Source organism: Scardinius erythrophthalmus (assembly GCF_964197995.2).
Source record: "Scardinius erythrophthalmus genome assembly, chromosome: 24".
NCBI lineage: Eukaryota > Metazoa > Chordata > Actinopteri > Cypriniformes > Leuciscidae > Scardinius > Scardinius erythrophthalmus.
This window is the reverse complement of record NC_138244.1, coordinates 31,883,453-31,902,920: the sequence shown is the minus strand read 5'-3', so window position 1 is coordinate 31,902,920 and position 19,468 is coordinate 31,883,453. Positions and strand designations below refer to the sequence as shown.

The 19,468-nt window shown below is 40.6% G+C and overlaps 1 protein-coding gene across 1 annotated transcript; it reads left to right on the top strand.

The window, feature by feature from the left end:
- Positions 1 to 687: 687 nt before the first annotated feature.
- LOC308684663 (stonustoxin subunit beta-like) lies at positions 688 to 16,445 on the top strand (the record flags this gene model as incomplete). Its single annotated transcript, XM_081355906.1, has 5 exons — positions 688 to 828; positions 1,900 to 1,933; positions 2,372 to 2,465; positions 14,908 to 14,954; positions 15,096 to 16,445. The coding sequence occupies 5 exons, from the start codon at positions 688 to 690 to the stop codon at positions 15,623 to 15,625; spliced, it is 846 nt and encodes a 281-aa protein (XP_081212032.1). The 3' UTR covers positions 15,626 to 16,445.
- Between the last annotated feature and the right edge of the window lie 3,023 nt (positions 16,446 to 19,468).

The window sequence follows — 19,468 nt, the reverse complement described above, 5'->3', positions numbered from 1 at the left end:
ACAATAAAAACGTTATTAAGTGAATTATTTCAGTTTAATATGGAACATTTAATTTTGACTTTACATACTTTGCACATTACTTTTCTTGAATTACAAATATTTTGAATTCATTTCACTATTTACACTGCAAAGTTTTCAATAAAAAGAAAAATGAGTCTGAATGTATAATTACCACTACAGTTTTAAACATTAAACTATTTACAAGTGTAGCAAATTATTTCCTTAAACAAAAATGTCATACATTTTATGAAAGAAATACAGTTTACTGCCTACAAGTAGTTGTGGTCATGTAGCTGGGTCCTGGGTGCTGAAATCTGGCGAGTGAGTGTGTTCCTCACAGCTACTCCACTCAGGTCTCCAGGACCCATTTGAGGAGGTGGTCCCACATCATTTTCTGCTGCCTCAGGTCCAGGATCCTCCAAGTCCCCAACCCCAAGGCATACATTATGCAATACAGTATAACATGTGATGACGTCAGGGACAAAATGTGAGTCAACTTCAAGGGCCTTAAAGAAGATACTACGCCACCTTGAAGAAATGGCTATGGGCCGGTCTGGCAAATCCTTCTCCAACTTTGTCTGAGTCCTGAGGTTTAGGAAATTGAATACACTTGTTTTGTAGAGCTACAATTTTCATGGCAATTGAATGGACGATCTGAAAGACACTGGTCTTTGGAATGAAGAAAACATGAGACACAACACTATAAGAAGCCCCATGCCCAAGCCAATAGAGAAACACAAGCACCTCAACTACAGGATTCCAGCCATGCCTCTTTTTAATGCCAAGGAGTCTAACCAACATAGATATGGCATCTTGAGACAGTCTGAAGTCAGTCTTTGTGTCCACAATTTCTTCAAAGTAAATTTGAAGTACTGGCACATTGGGGTTAACCTTTGCAATTTGCCTTTGGTCCTGAAATTTGGAAGAATAAATATTTGGTTTAAATAATATAAAAAAAATATAAAATAATAATTATAATAATAACAACAATATACTGCATCTAATAATAATAGTAATAATAATAATACATGTATAAGTAGGCTATATTAGTACATTACATTAGTGCATTATTAGTATGACTATTCATTTATGACTATAATAGGATATTTAATGATAAATACATTAATTAAATTAGGTTAAGTTGATGATTGTCATGATTAAAAGCTAAAAAATAAATATATAAAAAAGCAGTCACGACTCACAAGATGTCCGTTCAGGGACAAATAGCTCTTTAATGGGCACAGTTGTGGTTCAAAATGAATAGAAATAACAATATATTCGCTTTGGGTGTCAGAAGGCTCGAACCCCAGATCTTATTTAACAAGTCATTGTTGGCTCAGACTGGTTGATGGGTTTGTGAGGAGAGAAAATGAATTTATTTAATGAACAAATCAAACACAAACATGTAAGGCTTTTATTTGTACACATAACATTGAAAACTATGGAGTGTGTTGTGATTGCTTCATCTGCCAGAGCTTCTAACACAGCCTGTTTATTTATTTATTTATTTATTTTGTCTCGCGCTTACAAGATTCCTTTGTAAGTATGTAATGCACATCTGTTATCTATTAAGTGGGCTCGAGTGTTTGGCTGTAGAGAGAGCCCTCTATGCTATTCTATTCTAAGCATTGTGTGGAAGCCTTCGGACCACAAGGCTCAGAAGGAAACTTTACCGGATATTGACCATTTATAGATTTGTTATACAACGTATATGATGTCATGTATGGTATCATTGGTTAGGATGGTCAAACTCCCCTTAGTTTTTCACTATATATTCCCGACACAGAGTTTTGTGAGTTTGAGCATTGTCTCCCCAGCTGGTTAATTGTTCATTCATATGCCCGAATAAAGACGAAGGCTAAAGGCACTTTTCGTGTTGGAATTCTTCATTTCTAACAGCTTGGGGGCTCGCTTCCGGGTTATTCTCCAGACGGTAAGAATTAAATTTTTCTTTAATAAGAGATTCATTCTTACTGTCTGCTGAGATACATTTTTGATAAGTGCTGTGATTTTTTAGCCTGGGTGCCAGCCCGGATCCCACCCACAACATTTTTGGGTCGGGAAGTTTGGTCTGGACTCGATCCGTTGAGGAGTAATTATGCCCGGCTCCTAAAAGGCCGAGCCAATCAAATTGCCAGGGCGGGCTTTAATCGATGATGGACAGATGATCTGCGGTTACGTAATCACCCACGTCACCAAAGAGCGCTTGGGTTGAATTAGTTTACAACAAAGATGACTGCCGCTGGAGAAGTGAGATTTCACGAGTTCACACTTACAAATAAGTCGGATAGAATAAATGCGTATATGAGATTTCACGAGTTCACACAAATAAGTCAGACAGAATAAATGCGTATATGACGTGCTGTCCGAGGAGAGGGCTGTGGGCTCGGTAGCCATACTCCCCTCCCCAAGAGTGAGGATTCGGGGTGGTGGAGGGATGCTGAAAAACTGTCAAGGAGTGTTAGGTAAGTTGACAGAGTGAATATGCTTCCTCATGCTGATATAGGGTAACGTTAGACATGGTATTGTTTGATGACAAGTTGATATTGGATTGATTATTTGTACGTGCTTCTCCCGAACTTATGAAACATCATGTGTAGATTCCGCCATCGCATCTAAGATATCCACAGCGCATTCATTTTAAAAAGCCGCGAGATTTTGTTGGTTGAAAATATGAATGAAGAACATGCGTCATTTACTCCGTTGCTCTGATTGGTTGTAGGTCTATCCAATTGAGTGCAGAGTTTTTTATTTTCCTGGTTCGGTTGAGACACGCCCCATAATCAGAGCCCTATGGAGCGGTATCAGACTCACATTCTGATTAGAATATGAGTATGACGAAGTCAGGCTAGTGATTTTTACCATGGTAAAATCAGATATGTAGTTTACCTCGTGTTTGAATGCGGGAAGAACGATAAAGAGAACTGATCCATCTGTTTATCGTTATATGGTTTACCTCGTGTTTTAATTAATGCGTGTTTTGATTAATGCATGTTTTTAATTAATGCGGGAAGAAGTGATCTTTTGTCGTTAATTGAGTGTACCTTGTGTTTTAATTAAGACACAGGAAGAGCGTGAGAAAAAACTGATCACTTTTCTACGTTTTTTTGGGATGTCCTTGCTGTGCAAGAAGGAAATAGGCTTTGGAGTTGAGAACTTTTTTTCTCTCTCTTGCAAAGATATTTCAAAGAGCTTCGGTCTTTTGGGCTGTGAATGAATAGGTTAGGCCTACTTTGATTTTTTTTTCTCTCCCTCTCTTTTCTTATACTCTCTTTGTCTCTGTCTTTTCTCTTTTTGGCCAATGTGTACTAACATAATTAATTAAAACTGCAGATTCTTTCTAGTTGGTTATTTCAAAATTTGTTTACTTTGAAATTTGTTTTATTTGAATTGGACTAGAGGAGACATTTTTGTGTGATTCACAATGGGGAATAAAATTAGTCCGCCGTTAATTAATGAATCTCCAAAAAGACAGAAAATAATATTTCTCCCTCGCAGATTGAAGGTGAGGTTCCTAGTGTTTTCCTTTTTCAGTCTGGGACGAGAAAAAAAAAGGCTTTGTAGACTGAGGGGAAAAAAGCGCTCCAACCCCTCCCTCCCAGATGTGAAAGTATTCCGGCCCCTGTCTGCATGGAACCCACTAAAAAACAGATTGTATCCGATTTGAAGAACACGACTGCTTTTCCCTTTGTGGAAATTTCAGACGGATTTAAAATTCGTCTTCTTAATATCTCAGAAGTGATGCCAATTTGCAAAGAATTACCGGATCCGGCCCGATCTCCACATCATTATGTCTCGGTATTGAAACGGTTAACAGCATACAATCAACTGACTGGTAGGGATTATCGCTTCATTTTAACTAAAACATTACCTGCCGAAATTACGGAGGAGGAATTAATTGAAGGGTTCGAGCTTCTAAACCCAGTTAATGATATACCTACCATCCGTAGCATTGTGATAAAGAATTCAGATCATATTGATCTGTCTAAACCTTTTTGTGGACTTAGAGTTATGAATGATGATGATGACAATTGTCTGTTGTTTGTGAACACGTTCCATTGTCCAATGAAAAGAAAAAAACACAAAAAAAAACCCAAAAGAAGTCAAAGTGCTATTGTTGTGGACGTCCCGGTCATACTGCAAAATTTTGCAGGAGAAAAGCCGAGATGCAGCAGGCTAATGGGAAATGGGAACCAGATGTTTAGGCGCTCTGATGGCTACGGGCCAAAAGCCCCCACCTTGCGCTCTCCCACTCAGCAGCAAAAGAGCCTGGATTTTGACGCTGGCTCTCTGACACTTATGTTTCCTGCAGTTTTTCCATTACGACCGACATAGGAAGTGCTCTCATCAACGATTTGCCTGCAACTGTGCTGAGACAGGACATCCCTGATGTAAATTCTAATTTGTGGGCGGTTCACAAGGATGACGCAGGTTTCATCAATGTACCTCCCTACAGGGCAAATTTGACAACTACTAGGCCTGTTTCAAAAGCAATACCCGCTTTCAAAGGAAAAAGAGGAGGGAATTAAACCCCTCATTCATCAATTACTGGCTCAAGGCATTCTGGTTCGCACTCATTCACCATATAATACACCAATTAACCCTACAAAAAGGCAACTGTTTCTTGGCGTTTAACGCAAGACCTGAGAAAAATCAATGATTTGATAAAACCACTTGCTCCTAATGTAAAAGATGTACAGACTATAATTAGTTCTATCCCTTCGGACCATGCATTTTATTCTGTTATTGATTTCAGCTTCGCCTTTTTCAGTATTCCTGTTGATCATGAAACTCCACTGTTTGCATTTTGTTTTCAAAATTGTCAATACATGTGGACCAGACTCCCATATGGGTTCAGATTGTCCGGCTGTTTTCTCCGCTGTAGTGCACGCAGCGCTGAATACGCATCAATAACATGTCAAACTCCCTCCAGACACCTGCCTGCTCCAGTACGCTGATGACATTCTAGTCACTGGTGCCTCCGAGGACATGTGTGCTGCTGCCACTACAATTGTCTTGCAACATCTTAGCAGAGGCTGGTTTCAAGGCATCTAAAGAGAAACTTCAGTGGGTGCAGATAAAAGTCACCTACTTACACTGCATGAAAAGACTCAAATCCGGCAAAATACGGGCATGGTAAACTCCTGTGTAATTTGATGTTTGCCGGATGTATGTGGGAAAAAGCGGATCAGAGTAACATGGAACAGTATATTTCCAGATAAACCCGGAAACCTCACATATGCGGACATATACAGGAATCCGTGAAATTTCACAGACATATACAGCTGAAACACTGCTGGGTGTGAGAGGACTGACAACTGTTAGGTGTGAAGACCTTTCATATGTTAATGACTGACACTAACACAGTGCTGGCTGTTCTCAGAGGGAGGGGTGGCCAGGGAGGACTTCAGGGTTGAATTATCTCTGGACTACTAGGTTAGGCTACAGCAAACAAGCTTTTTGTACAGAAAAATAAATAAATTCTTAAGGCCCTGAAACACAAAACCGACGTCAAAGAACTAGCAATGACTAAAGCCGACTCTAGGGTTGGCTCACGTCGCCTGTGTCAGGGCCTTAAAACCACTGCATGAAAAAAAGTCTCTTAATCAAATATTTTTTAGAAAAACAGGACAAAATAAACACCCAGTCTGAACATAAACATCTGAATATTTAATGAAGTAAACAAAGGAATTTAATTAGTGCTGGGAAAAAATTAATCGCATCCAAAATAAAAGTTTGTGTTTGCATAATATATGTGTTTGTACTGTGTATAATTATTTTGTATGTATAAATACACACATATGCATGTATTTATTTAAGAAATATTTGCATGTATATACTGTATATACATTTATACATAATTTATATTATATATAAATATAAATAATTTATATATAAATAAATAAAAATCTTAAATATATACATGCATATGTGTGTATTTATATATACAAAATAATTATACACCGTACACGCACATACAGTATATTAAGCAAACACAAACTTTTATTTTGGATGCGATTAATCACGATTAATTTTTTCCCAGCAATAAATTTAATGGAACAAATAAAGAAAAATGAACCAAACATTTCAGAATATCTCAAATTTTATTGTGAAGTTTTACAAATTGCAGACAACAACTTTTGTCAGCTTTTTCACAATTGGCTTTTAGCTTGCTTTAATAGCTGGGGACATTTAATTTAATATTCAACAATATTATTGATCTGCCTGCGTTGACACTATTATATGAGATCTGAACTGAGCTGGACGATGATATCACGGTTTTCTCCAAAGTGGCTATATATATATTGTTTTATGGTGCTTAATTTAACCCCTTGTTTGGGTATTAAATATAGACACCTTCTACCTTATTTTGTTTATTCTCAGGTTAGGTAAAGTCAGTCGAATTCGTTCTAAACAATAAGTATATAAATTTCCATACTTACAATTCAGTCGAAAGACTGCTCCGTGGTTTAGTTCAGCTCAATATTTGGTAAAACAGAGACTTAAGGCAGGCGAGCTTCTTAATTGCAATTAAATCAAATTTTTATTAAATACAGGTTAACTAGTTTACATAAAGTAAACTATAAAAAAAGTAAATCAAAACCAAATAATTTACAAGCTTTCATCTTCATGAGGCGCAATGGCAAGGCATCTAACACCGGAGAGGCCGTCCTTGGTGAAACAGCGTCTGACTTTGGCATTCTTTACAATACTTTTTATAGTCCACACGCCCTCCGCACAGATTCAGTCCTTTACAGATCTGTCCATTCCGAAGTCTTGAACTGTCCTCCGTTCTGGAAACCCCCTTGTAACTCCATATATAAAGCTCTTTCCTTTGTTCTCCTTTGTTTGCTGCTCTGGACCCTCTGCCTTTCTCCTGCGTCTCATGCTCCTCAGCAAAGTAGAAATGGCAAGCATTACCCATTTGATAAGTTACATGCTTTTCACTACTTAATGTTACTTCTATCTATTGATTAAATGCTTAAACACGAGTACATTATTGTCGTTTCTTGACCCACGTTACGTCACACCACCAGTGCATCATGGCAGTTTGAAAAAATGAATATTTACATATATTTTATATACACTTTAATTTCTATATTTATTTATTGATCTCGTTTTATATTGTATACTTTGTATATTTGTTCCTTTTTGATGTGCATGTTGCTTATCTCCACGTTTTGTATTTTTTTCCTTTACACCTTTGTTCACATTTCTTTTTCCCCATTAATTTTAATGTATGTTTATAATGTTCTTTGGAATGTTCATGTTATATTTGTTTTTGTTCCTTTACATTTTCAGGCCCTCAAATATTTTTGTTCCCCCATTCCTTTTTAATGCTTGTTTATAATGCTCTTTGGAATGTTTTATTTACCTTAATAAAAATGTCAGACTTTCTCATTGTTCTTTGTGTGTGTTTTTAAAATTATATTTGAATGTATTAAAATTTGGGTAAGGGGGGTTTAGTGTATACTGAGCAATATCTGCATAGCTGGCCTATAACCAATCAAATCACTGTGCGATAAGGCCTAGGGTGGGCTATGTTCTAAAAGTAACCAATCAAATCACTTTCCTGGGTTTTCAATGTGTCCGGTCCTCCAATAGTGGTCTGGGTAATGGGAGTGGTTTTAAAAGAAAAGGACCAATAGGGGGGAAGGCCAAAAGGTGCACAAAGGTGTGAAAATGTTCTCTTGAAAAAACCTTTGATGGGATTACTTGCCATGGCAACAAATGGCTGTAGCACGGGAGTATACGTCCACAACATACATCCGATTTGGTATCATTTCGGATGTATACGGATATATACAGACCCATGGAATTTGAGCTATCCGGCCAGTATACTCCTGGATTCTTCCGAATTTCAGCAGTGTATACAAGAGTATACTGGTCCGGATACACCTCTTTTCATGCAGTGTTAGGCCATGAACTGTCACAAGGCCAAGTTCGTCTGTTTGCTGACAGGGTCAAAGCCATCGCTGCATTCAAGCATCCATCAACACGGAAGCAAATGCAAAGCTTTCTGGGACTGGTACATTATTGCTTATGGGTGCCTAATTGCTAGCCTGGCTCCGCCCTCCTCCGTACTTCCGCTCAATTTCATTTTCCTTCAGTACTACGTCTGGGACTGCTGTATATTCTTAGGTTTCCAGAACCAAATTTTTTGTAGGACCAATCAGCGAATAGAGGGAGTGGCTGAGAACGATGACGTTGATGTGATCACACACATGACTAGCGTCGGCCAATAGTGAGCCTACGTGTGACGTACAACACACAGACGCGCTGCTTTATCAAGACTCGAGGAACAGAGAGAAGGAAATGAATAGTGGAATAAAGTCGTTTTTTTTTTTTTTTTTTTGCACAAAAAGTATTCTCGTCGCTTTATAAACTTTATAAAAGACAGACATCTTATTCTAAACATAATCCTCTGATCATTCGGACGACCACACGTTAGCGATTGGTTATGGCAGATCCTGAGTGACTCTGGGCAGATCCAATAGTTTTGAACTTTAACAGAGAACCCGCCTTCAAGGAAGTAAACGTTTCTCAATGGAGCGAGGCCAGACTCTCTGTACAAATGAAATGTACGAGAGTCTGGTAGAACCAGGCTACCTAATTGCTCCATGTATGACAAGATCCTGCGAGAAGCTACACTAGCTGGTAAAGAGGACGTTACATGGACAGCTGAAATGGACCAGGCATTCAGACATTTGAAATCCTCTCTCTTAACCCTCTGGGGTCTGAGGTGTTTTTGGGGTCCTTGAGATGTTCTGACATGCCCTGACATTTGTGCTTTTTTCAGTTGCTTATAAACATAGTAATGGCAAAAAAAAATTACACACTATTTAGCACAAACAGGGCTACCATAATATGTGAGCAACAAGAATGTACATGTCTGCATTTTTGAGAGAATAATGTTTATGCGTGGTTATTGAAAAAACTAAAAACTAAAGTTTCTGAAATAAGACCACAAAACACACACTAAATATGTGCCAATAAGACTTTTGTCTAATGGATGTCATCGCCTAGTGTTTTTTCTTCAAAATTATGTGAAAATCACCCTGCCTAATCCTTCACATAACACAATACATTGATTTGAATTTTGCAAAGCACTTTCTGTTTGGAAAGGCAATATTCGAGTGGGCGTCGACGTCGATCATGCATATGTAGTGGTTCACACCTGAGGACCGCATACTTAATGAGCCATTCATTCAGGTGAGTCACTGAGCCACAAGAATGCAAGAGCAACAGTTGGAAGCATCTCAATTCTTTTTTTATTTTTCCACATATTGTGCTTGCAATTTGGCCTATAATAGCCAAGGAAAACATGTAATTGTGCAGTTAATTCTCATACTGTATTTTCAGTTTTGGAATATTTATCCTCTCCCCAAATTTGTCACTAATAAAACACAATAAAAATTATTTAAAGAAAAGGCTTATATTTACCTTTTAATAGTTTGTTTACATCTACCTTGTAAATATTTAAATAACCAACAATTCAAGTGTAATCTTTCTTTGTACAAACTAAAGTATACATTTTATCATACATATTTTAAAGTTAAGGATTTGATTGATTATTTGATTATTTTTGACAAAAAAAATGGCAAATAAAAGCTTATTTGAGGTGGCAGATATTTTACAGTAAAAATGTATAATCTATCCAAAACTAATCAACGAAATGTTGTCTTTCATATGTCTGTAACATAGGTCTTTCATTTTTATTATAAGGAATATAAATTCAGACGCGAGTCAGACGCGGATACTGTGTTTGTTTTAGGCTCGCGCAGTCTTCACTCGGACGCGCGCTTCAATCCGTTGTGGAGACTCTCTTTTCGTTCCAGTGAAATTACAAAACAAAATACACACAAACGTGTGTGGTTGTATATCAGGCAGAGGCCTGATATACAACCACTGATAAACATAATCTGATTTGACAAAAAAAAAAAAAAAACTATATGAGTGCGGATTCGAACTCAGAACCTCTGAGACGCTAGGCAAATGTTCTACCACTAGACCACTTGAGTTCACGTATTTACATGTTCACGTATTTACTCACGTGAAAACTCGGTGTTTACTCGGCGTGATCAATTCGCTCTTGAACATGCTGCCGTTCGTCTGAGTTACAATCTTCCTCTGAGGAAAAGCCAAGGTGAGTTATTCCTCGCTGTCCAGGATCATCTGAAGAGCGTCTTTACCGGAGAAACGCGCCATCCTCTCTAAACGCGATGAACTATCAGTGAATCTGATCTGATGAAACTTCGTGTTTTCAAGGCATTGATCGGGGGGCGGGTGCGAAGCATAGATTACCTAAACTATTTACCATGTCAATAGCGCCGGGGGCGGGGCGGCATCAGTTCATTATAGAGATAATTAGGCAGAAGGAAAAAAGGTACCTCTCCTTGCTTTCAAACGGATTACATGAGTTGAAAACATTTGTTTTTTTTATTAATTACTTCATTTAAAAGAAGAGATTTCAAGCTTCATAAAGACATATATCACGTGCCTGTGTGAGAAGTATTCGCTGAGTTATGATTCATTTTCGGACGCGTTTCAGAATGGACTACACGGACAGAGAGAAGGCAGAACTCGCTCCGTGATTATTTTTCTTAATTTGGCGAAAAGCACAACACTTTGTTTTTATTGTGAGTATACAGAAAAATAATACACATTTAACAGAATCGATTGATGTATGAAACTCCTATGGAAAATCAAAGTCAACAGAGTATTTATGAGTTTCTTTTACACTGATAAAAAAAAAGCGAGCTGGTATCGCCGGCGATACCGCCGACCTCAGGGGGTTAAGGCCTCCCACCCTCGGCCTACCATGTTACTCTCGCGAATTTCATCTGTGCATGCACGAGGCTTTAGGAACAGCCGCCGCAATCCTGGCCCAAGATCATGGGGGCACCTTTTGTCCAATAGTTTATTTATCTAAAACTCTTCAATGGCTAGGGGTCTCCCTGCCTGTCTGCGCGCAGTGGCCGCAACGGCAATCATGGTACAGGATGCTGAAAGAGTCGTCTTATCACATCCACTTACTGTACATATTTCTTATTAGGTAGGAGCCATACTGCATAATATATATATATATACAACATATGACTGCTTAGTCTCAGCCTCAGACGTCACGCCCACGGAACGTTGGCTAAACGTCTGATGCATATGGTACCCTTAACTGGAAACACTTCAGGAATGTCGAAGTCGTCATCTGATTGGTTGAATTTTATCGGATTTCCGGGGGGCGCTGTAATGATAACCAGCTGGAGTGCCCTTGAAAGCCTCCAGAGGGCACTCCACAGCAGACTATCATGTTTCACTCACAAACTACATTTCCCATAACTCACTGCCCGGACTCATCATCACTGATCACATTCACCTGTACCTCATTCACTGATTGCATTCACCTGTGTCATCCTGTTAGTCTCAGTCTATTTATACCCTGTTCATTCATTCACTCACCACAAAGTCTTGTTGTACTGTTAGTCTGCAATTCCGAGCATTTTCCCTGGTTTCATGTCTCTTGGTTTTTTTGGATATCTTGCCCTGTTCCCTGGATTACTCTCTTGCCTCTGGTCCCTGGATTACTCTCTTGCCTCTGGTCCCTGCCTGTTTTGTTTGTTTGTTTGTTTGTTTGTTTGTTTGGACTGCCTATCTGTGTATGACCCTTGCCTGTACATTGGATTACGCCTCTGGATTGCCCTCAAATAAAGCTGCATTTGGATCTAAACCTTCGTGTCTCAGAGCAGTTTCGTAACAGAAGACTTCGCCACACCAAGATCCAGCAGCTATGACCTCCAGGAATCCAGCAGTACGGATCTCGCCTGATCTTCCCAGCATGAGCCGGGAGTTCGCTGGACAGATCGCGGCCTTGGCCCTGGATAGCCTCGATTTGTTCCAGTACACCTGGGGGTTTGTTCCTCTCGCTGCCTCTTGCTCTCTGGGTGACGAGGCGATTAAGTTGTGTTACCGGCTGGGGGCTAAGGAGGTCGACCCGAGGGAGCTCCCCGATCTCTCCGGTCTGGATTGGAGAGAGGCACTCTCCAGCCGAGCCTGCACTTCACGTCAGTTCAGCCGAGCCCGCACTTCACGCCAAATCTGCCGAAGCCAAGGCAGTATGCGTCATGCCCGCCGCCCCTGAGACTGAGAGCGTCATGCCCGCCGCGCCTAAGACAGCAAGCGACATGCCCGCCAAGCTAGAGCCTTCACCGCTGGTCTCGTCCAGCACAGAGCCCTCTTCACCGCTGTTCCCGTCCAGCACAGAGCCCTCTTCACCGCTGGTCTCGTCCAGCACAGAGCCTTCTTCATTGCCGCTGGTCCTAACCAGCTCAGAGCCCTCTTCATCGCTGGTCCTGTCCAGCTCAGAGCCCTCTTCGCCGCTGGTCCTGCCCAGTCCAGAGCCCTCTTCGCCGCTGGTCCTGCCCAGCTCAGAGTCCTCTTCGCCGCTGGTCCTGCCCAGCTCAGAGTCCTCTTCGCCGCTGGTCCCGTCAAACTCAGAGCGCGCTGATCCTGATCCAGAGACTGAGCTTCACGTCACTTCTGCCGATCCAGAGACTGAGCTTCACGTCACTTCTGCCGATCCAGAGACTGAGCTTCACGCCACTTCTGCCGATCCAGAGACTGAGCTTCACGTCACTTCTGCCGACCCAGAGACTGAGCTTCACGTCACTTCTGCCGACCCAGAGACTGAGCTTCACGCCACTTCTGCCGATCCAGAGACTGAGCTTCACGTCACTTCTGCCGATCCAGAGACTGAGCTTCACGTCACTTCTGCCGATCCAGAGACTGAGCTTCACGTCACGTCAGCCGATCCAGAGACTGAGCTTCACGTCACGTCCGCCCGTCAAGAGTCTCGTCCCGCCGAGACTGAATCTGTTCCTGAGCCTGAATCTGATCCTGATACTGAGCCTGAATCTGTTCCTCTTCCTCTTTCTGCGCCTGTGTCTTCGGACAAGATGGCCGACTCCACGCCTGTGTCTTCGGACAAGATGGCCGACTCCACGCCTGTGTCTTCGGACAAGATGGCCGACTCCACGCCTGTGTCTTCGGACAAGATGGCCACCGCAAGATGGTCTCCACTGAGCCAGTGTCTCAGGACAAGATGGTCTCCGCCGAGCCAGTGTCTTCGGACAAGATGGCCGCCGCTGAGCCGGTGTCTGTTCCTGTCCCTGTGTCTGTTCCTGTCCTGGTGTCTGTTCCTGTTCCTGAGCCGGTGTCTGTTCCTGTTCCTGAGCCGGTGTCTGTTCCCGTGCTATGGTCGCCTGCAGGGTCGTCTCCGCCCTGGCCGCCTGAAGGGTCTGCTCCGCCCTGGTCGCCTGCACGGCCTGCTCCGCCCTGGTCGCCTGTCTCAGTCTATTTATACCCTATTCATTCACTCACCGCGAAGTCTTGTTGTACTGTTAGTCTGCAATTCCGAGCATTTTCCCTGGTTTCATGTCTCTTGGTTTTTTGGATATCTTGCCCTGTTCCCTGGATTACTCTCTTGCCTCTGGTCCCTGGATTACTCTCTTGCCTGTGGTCCCTGCCTGTTTTGTTTGTTTGTTTGTTTGTTTGTTTGGACTGCCTATCTGTGTATGACCCTTGCCTGTACATTGGATTACGCCTCTGGATTGCCCTCAAATAAAGCTGCATTTGGATCTAAACCTTCGTGTCTCGGAGCAGTTTCGTAACAGGCGCGAGTGTCGTGTTTATTTTTGGTCCGCCGGGAAACAAAGCGCAGACTTGTGATTGCGGAAGAAAAACTGTTGTGTTTACATGAGTGACAATGAGCATTTATCAAGATCAGCTAAACGTAGGATTCTCAAAAGTATGCAAGGTTCACGGCATAGACTCTTTAAGAGATGTCCAGGAGTTTTGTTTGAGGCACTTAGTGGAGACAAAAAGAGATATTTTAGCCTGTTTGCCGACGGGATTTGGGAAGAGTATTATTTTCCAAGCCTGGCCGACCCTTTGTCAGCATTTAGAAGGATTGCCAGCAGATCCAATTTTACTAGTTGTGTGTCCCCTCCTATCTATTATGGAAGATCAAGTGAAGTACCTAACTGAGAAGGGGATATCAGCCGCGTTTGCTGATATCAGATGCTTTGAAGGTCTCTGAACAAAGTCTGCATACGTTTCCTACTGATTTACTCAGTGTTTTGATCAGATGTGGTAATGCAGACGCCATTGTTGTTATACGTGCACGAACAGATCAATGACTTACTGCTTGTTTTCTTCTCCTTCTTTGATTTTCTATGCTGACTGACTTGTTGCACGCCGGTCTGTTGTTGTGGGGACATTTCCACGCCCCGAAACATGTCGGTCAAACGGCCTTATGGGCGGGCCTTGGCCAAAGAAAGCTGCTATGAATTCCAGACCTTCAGCCGTCAGTCTGAAGGTCTGGCTACGCGAGACTAATGACTGCTCAATGCTGTTCAGGCTATGATGCTATATTGTTAGCTACTACTAATTTAACTTTGAAAGTAACCTCTCTTGTCCATGGTCCAACATTGGACTGTGCAACTGATTTCTTCCTGTTCAAGTTCATCATCTAACTCTAGTTGGCCTCATCATCTGTGATTTGGATTTATTTATTTATTTTCATCTTCCAGGACTGTTGTGATTGTTTTCACTGTGGACTAAATAAACGATTTAATTGCACTCAGCGTTTGGGTTCTGTCTGTTACCGTGTGAGTGATTTTCTGTATTCAAAATTTATATAGCTGTGTGTTTAGTCACTTAGTCTTGAATTTATTGTCACTGCGTTATGTATGCTGTAGACTGATCTGTCTTTATAGATCTGTAACTATTAGACTTCTAAGTTCATTGGACTGTCCAAAATAATTCTGTATTTGGTTACATTTTTGAATGCCTCATTTTGATAAATCCTTATTTATTTTGAAGTTCTCACTAATATTTTATGTCTCTTTCTAGTTTGGATCATGGAGAACATTTCAGAATTCAACAAGGACTGAGAAAATGTAGGACTTTTCTCTTTCACACACACACACACACACACACACACACACACACACACACACACACACACACACATATGCACTGCTCTAAAACTATCAACTTCACACAAGTTCTAATCTTCTTCTTGTGTTTCTTGTGTTCAGATGCCTGTGATCTCCTTCTGGATCCAAACACAGCACATGTTAAACTCTCTCTGTGTGAGGAGAAGAGGAAGGTGACACACACCAAAGACCCAGAGTCGTATCCCGATCATCCAGAGAGATTTGAGAACTATGAGCAGGTTCTGTGTGGGGAGAGTCTGACTGAACGCTGTTACTGGGAGGCTGAATGGAGCGGGAAAGGGGCTGGTATAGCCGTGGCATATAAAGGAATTAGCAGGAAAGGAGGGAATGACTGTTGGTTTGGATACAGTGACAAACCCTGGAGTCTGTACTGCACTGCAAATGGATTTACTGTCTGGCACAACAATATGAGCAATAACATTTCTTCCCCCTCACCGCCGTCTAACAGAGTAGGAGTGTATCTGGACTGGCCATCCGGCACTCTGTCCTTCTACAGCGTCTCTGACACAAACACACTCACACACTTACACACATTCAACACCACATTCACTGAACCCCTCTATGCTGGATTTAGGGTTTATGATGCCTCCGTCTCTCTGTGTCAGATTTAACAACCTGCAGTTGGTCTGTGCGCTTTCATTTGACCAGGACTAAAAAGAAAAAGCGGCCCATCACACCATAACGCACTGGCTTATTACGCACAGAGCAATTTTTAACACGACTTACTAACATTAAAATATAACAAAAAAAAACTTATAACCATATTGTCATTGAACCCTTTCAATTACAAATAATGTGCTAACTAGTTTTGATTTGGTATTGACTTTGAAGTGCTACCTATTGCAATACGATATCGTCAATCTCTATAGCGATCAGTGGCGTGGCGTGGGGAAAATTTCTGAGGAAGCCAATTAAGACGCAACCTCTAAGCTGTGTGTTTTAAGGGGTGGGGGAAGAAAATCATACGTTACCATTTATATATTGCTATTTGGATGAACTATTAGAGCGCCCAGCATCATCTTACCGGGACTTACGCTTGTTACAATCCAACACTTTGAGCACGTAGATACCTAAAATATGTTGCGCATACAGCTCAACTAACGCAGTTGTTATAAAGGTGTTTGAACAACAAAACACATCCTCTTGCACATATTTGACAATCGGAATATCAGATATATCCTGCTATAGCTAATAAATTTGTGAAATTTTGAATAAAAAAAGGAAATAAAAGCTGATCAACAGCGCTATTGTGCCTGCGGTGTGACAAGCAATGAAAGACGCGTCTCCATGGGAACCATAAAGTGATACTACGATCAATAACGGTCGCCTTGAAAAACTTACGTGTGAAAAGGTTGTTTGTAAGGCTTACATTTAAATGTGTCTTTGTTTTGTTTTGAGTGTATGGTCAATAAATAAAGGAATTAAAAAGATGGGCACAAAACCTTTCAAATCTTCCGCTGTTCATTTAAAGCCTCTACATTGGTCCCTTTGGTCACAATATGTTATTTTTGACACTATAGTGATAGTGACCTGTCAAATCAACAAAGAAAAGCATACCTTGGAGGTAAAAATATGGGTCTAGGGCCCTGAGTAATATTACAATGTGACTTTTTCAGAGATATTGACAGTTTATTTGAGCTAAATATGACTATGATAATAGATTTAACATGGAAATGGACTTAAAATAAGAAGAATATATCAGAATTGGATTCCTTGTATCAAACAAAGCAGAACAATTACATTATACAACAATTTAAGACTAAAGGAAGCTGAGATATAACCTTTTCTCTTTTCGGCGGGGGCCAATTTGGATTTTATGGATAACTGCCACTAGGGGGGCCACCCCAACTTGTATCCATGGATTTTTGAAAACCTTAGGCCCATACCTAACACCCTGCCAAAAATCAAAAACTTTTCCAGAAGTGCCCAATCTTCATGATTTTTCACGTATTCCTTCCCAGCTAAAGCTATTGTAACTGCGCTTGTTTCCGTCATTGGTATAAGTAGCAGTGGGTGGTAATAGACAAGAAATGTACAGTTTTCTATCATCTTGTTAATAACATTTCTTTAGTCATTCGCAGTCTTGCAGCCTGAGACCCTGTAGGAAACCCACCCTTACAAATGGAAATAAAAAGTCTTTTTAATGAACAAATGACTGGCTTCTTTACATTATAAATTATTTCTGTGGACCTCATTTATAAAATATAAAATACAGATTTGATCTTAGAGTGTTTGTATGCCACGATTCAGATTTATATAAAAAAAAGGTATTTGATGTGAACAAGGGCTGCACTGGTGGGAGAGGAGGGAGACCCTGTACTCAATCCTGAGTGAGACAGGAAGCCAGTGGAGTGATTTAAGGATGGGGGTGATATGGTCATATCTGCGCACCCTAGCAGCGCTTTTCTGAATGTACTGCAGCTTCTGGAGGCTTTTGTGAGGGATCCCGATGAGGAGCGCATTGCAGTAGTCCAGCTTGGAGGAGACAAAGGCGAGGACAAGCTTTTCCACACCTGCAAGAGTGAGTGTGGGACGAAGATGGAAGAAGGAGGTCTTGGACAGATGTTTAATGTGTGCCTCAAAGGTCAGACTAGAGTCCATTCTAACACCCAGGTTGGTGGCTGATGTTGAAAGTGGAAAATCCTGTCCAGAGAAGGTAATGCTGGTAATGCTGGCAGATGTCCGGACCTGGTGTGGAGTGCCAAGTAGGATGGCTTCAGTCTTGGAGCTTTTTAGCTGCAGACGTGTTGCTTCATCCACACCTTTATCTTCTCCAGGCAGGTGCTCAAAGTGGATGATGGCAGGGCAGCAGAGGGGGTTGATTTTACTCCTGAGTTAGAGTTTCATCTTTCTGATGATGTCCTCAACCTCTCGCTGTGAGATGTCAGAGAAACAGCAGAGAGGTTGGGAAGTCCCAGACTGTGGGTTGACAGTCTGGACAGGCAGGGTGGAGGAGCTGGATAGGAGGGAGCGGATGGTGTCTACTTTTTTTTTTCTGAAAAAATTAGAAAGTTGTTGCACCTCTCCTCTGTGGCTTCTGAATGACAGTTTGCGGTTTGAGGATGTGATTTATAGTAGAGAAAAGTTTCTTAAAGTTGCCAGGGCTATTGTTGATGATATTGGAGTATGACCGTGCATCGCACAAGGACCTTGCGTAGGCCTTTGGATGCTCTCTGTAGGCTTGCCTGTGAACAGTCAGTCCTGAGACCCCAAAATTACCCAAAAATTACCCAAAAATTGCCAAAATGTGTTATATTAGACCTATTATATGCATTTTATAATACATCCAAAAGCAAAACATGCAAACAGCACTATAAAAGGATGTGGTAATGGCAAATGAGCTAATGAGTGGTCCTCTGCTGCTCTCTACTGGCTATAGTGGTAATGTCGTGCCATTTTCATATTAAAAGAGTTAGTTTTCCACCAAGTGACAGAAATCCTTGACTAAAGCATGGCACATTTCCTGTGTTATCTCCATGAATGAAAATGAGAAATGTAGATCTTCTTTAAAGTTCTCTTTAAACTTGGCTTAAAGTTAAGCCAATCTAGACATTTACAGTAATATAGGGTTTGTCTGTATTCTCAATATAATGAATGAATATTAGCTGGTTATTTAAAATGATTAGAAATTAATTCAATTTTCAGGGACTGACTTGATGGGTTGTTTAGAACCTACTGTATTGTTAAGGTCTATCCTAGTATACAAACAATATATACAATTATAAAATATGAAAAAAAAAAAAAATGAAAAAAAGAAAGAAAATGCATTTGGGAAAATAAAACAGAATTTTATAGGGTGCTTTTAATACATTAATGTTGAATTGCATAAGTTTCATTATTTCAATGAATTAGACATGCTATTTGATTGCTTACATTTAATTCAACCATTCAGATGGAATCCAGAAAAAAATCAAAGGAAAAAAAATAATTAAAATCATCAATTTCAATTTTGAAGACATCAAAACTATGAGACCTTGAACTGAAATGAATGAATGGAAGAAAGTGTTGTACTAATGTTGACTTCCACCAAAGAGCGGTTATCTTTATAGTGAAAGTAAATGTCTTCCCTGTTGTGCCTTATAAACGAGTGAAACGCTTATGGGGGAGGGGAAGTTATTCTGATTCAAGACACCAGAAACATGAATTTAACACAGTAAATAATGAGGTGCAGCAATAAATCATTTATAAGAAATACTGCAATATTCCATTAAAAAAAAAAAAAAAAAAAATATATATATATATATATATATATATATATAATTAACTATTTTGATTTCATGGTGCCTTGAAAGCACAACAGCACAACATGAAGCACAAGTTGAAGCCACTGACGACTCACACTCCCACAGTCCAACATTTCTTAAAGGCAAAGCACTTGAAGACAAATAAATAAATGGTAACACTTTACAATAAGGTTTCAGCCTTAAAGCTCCGCCTACTCCCAGCAGTCACAC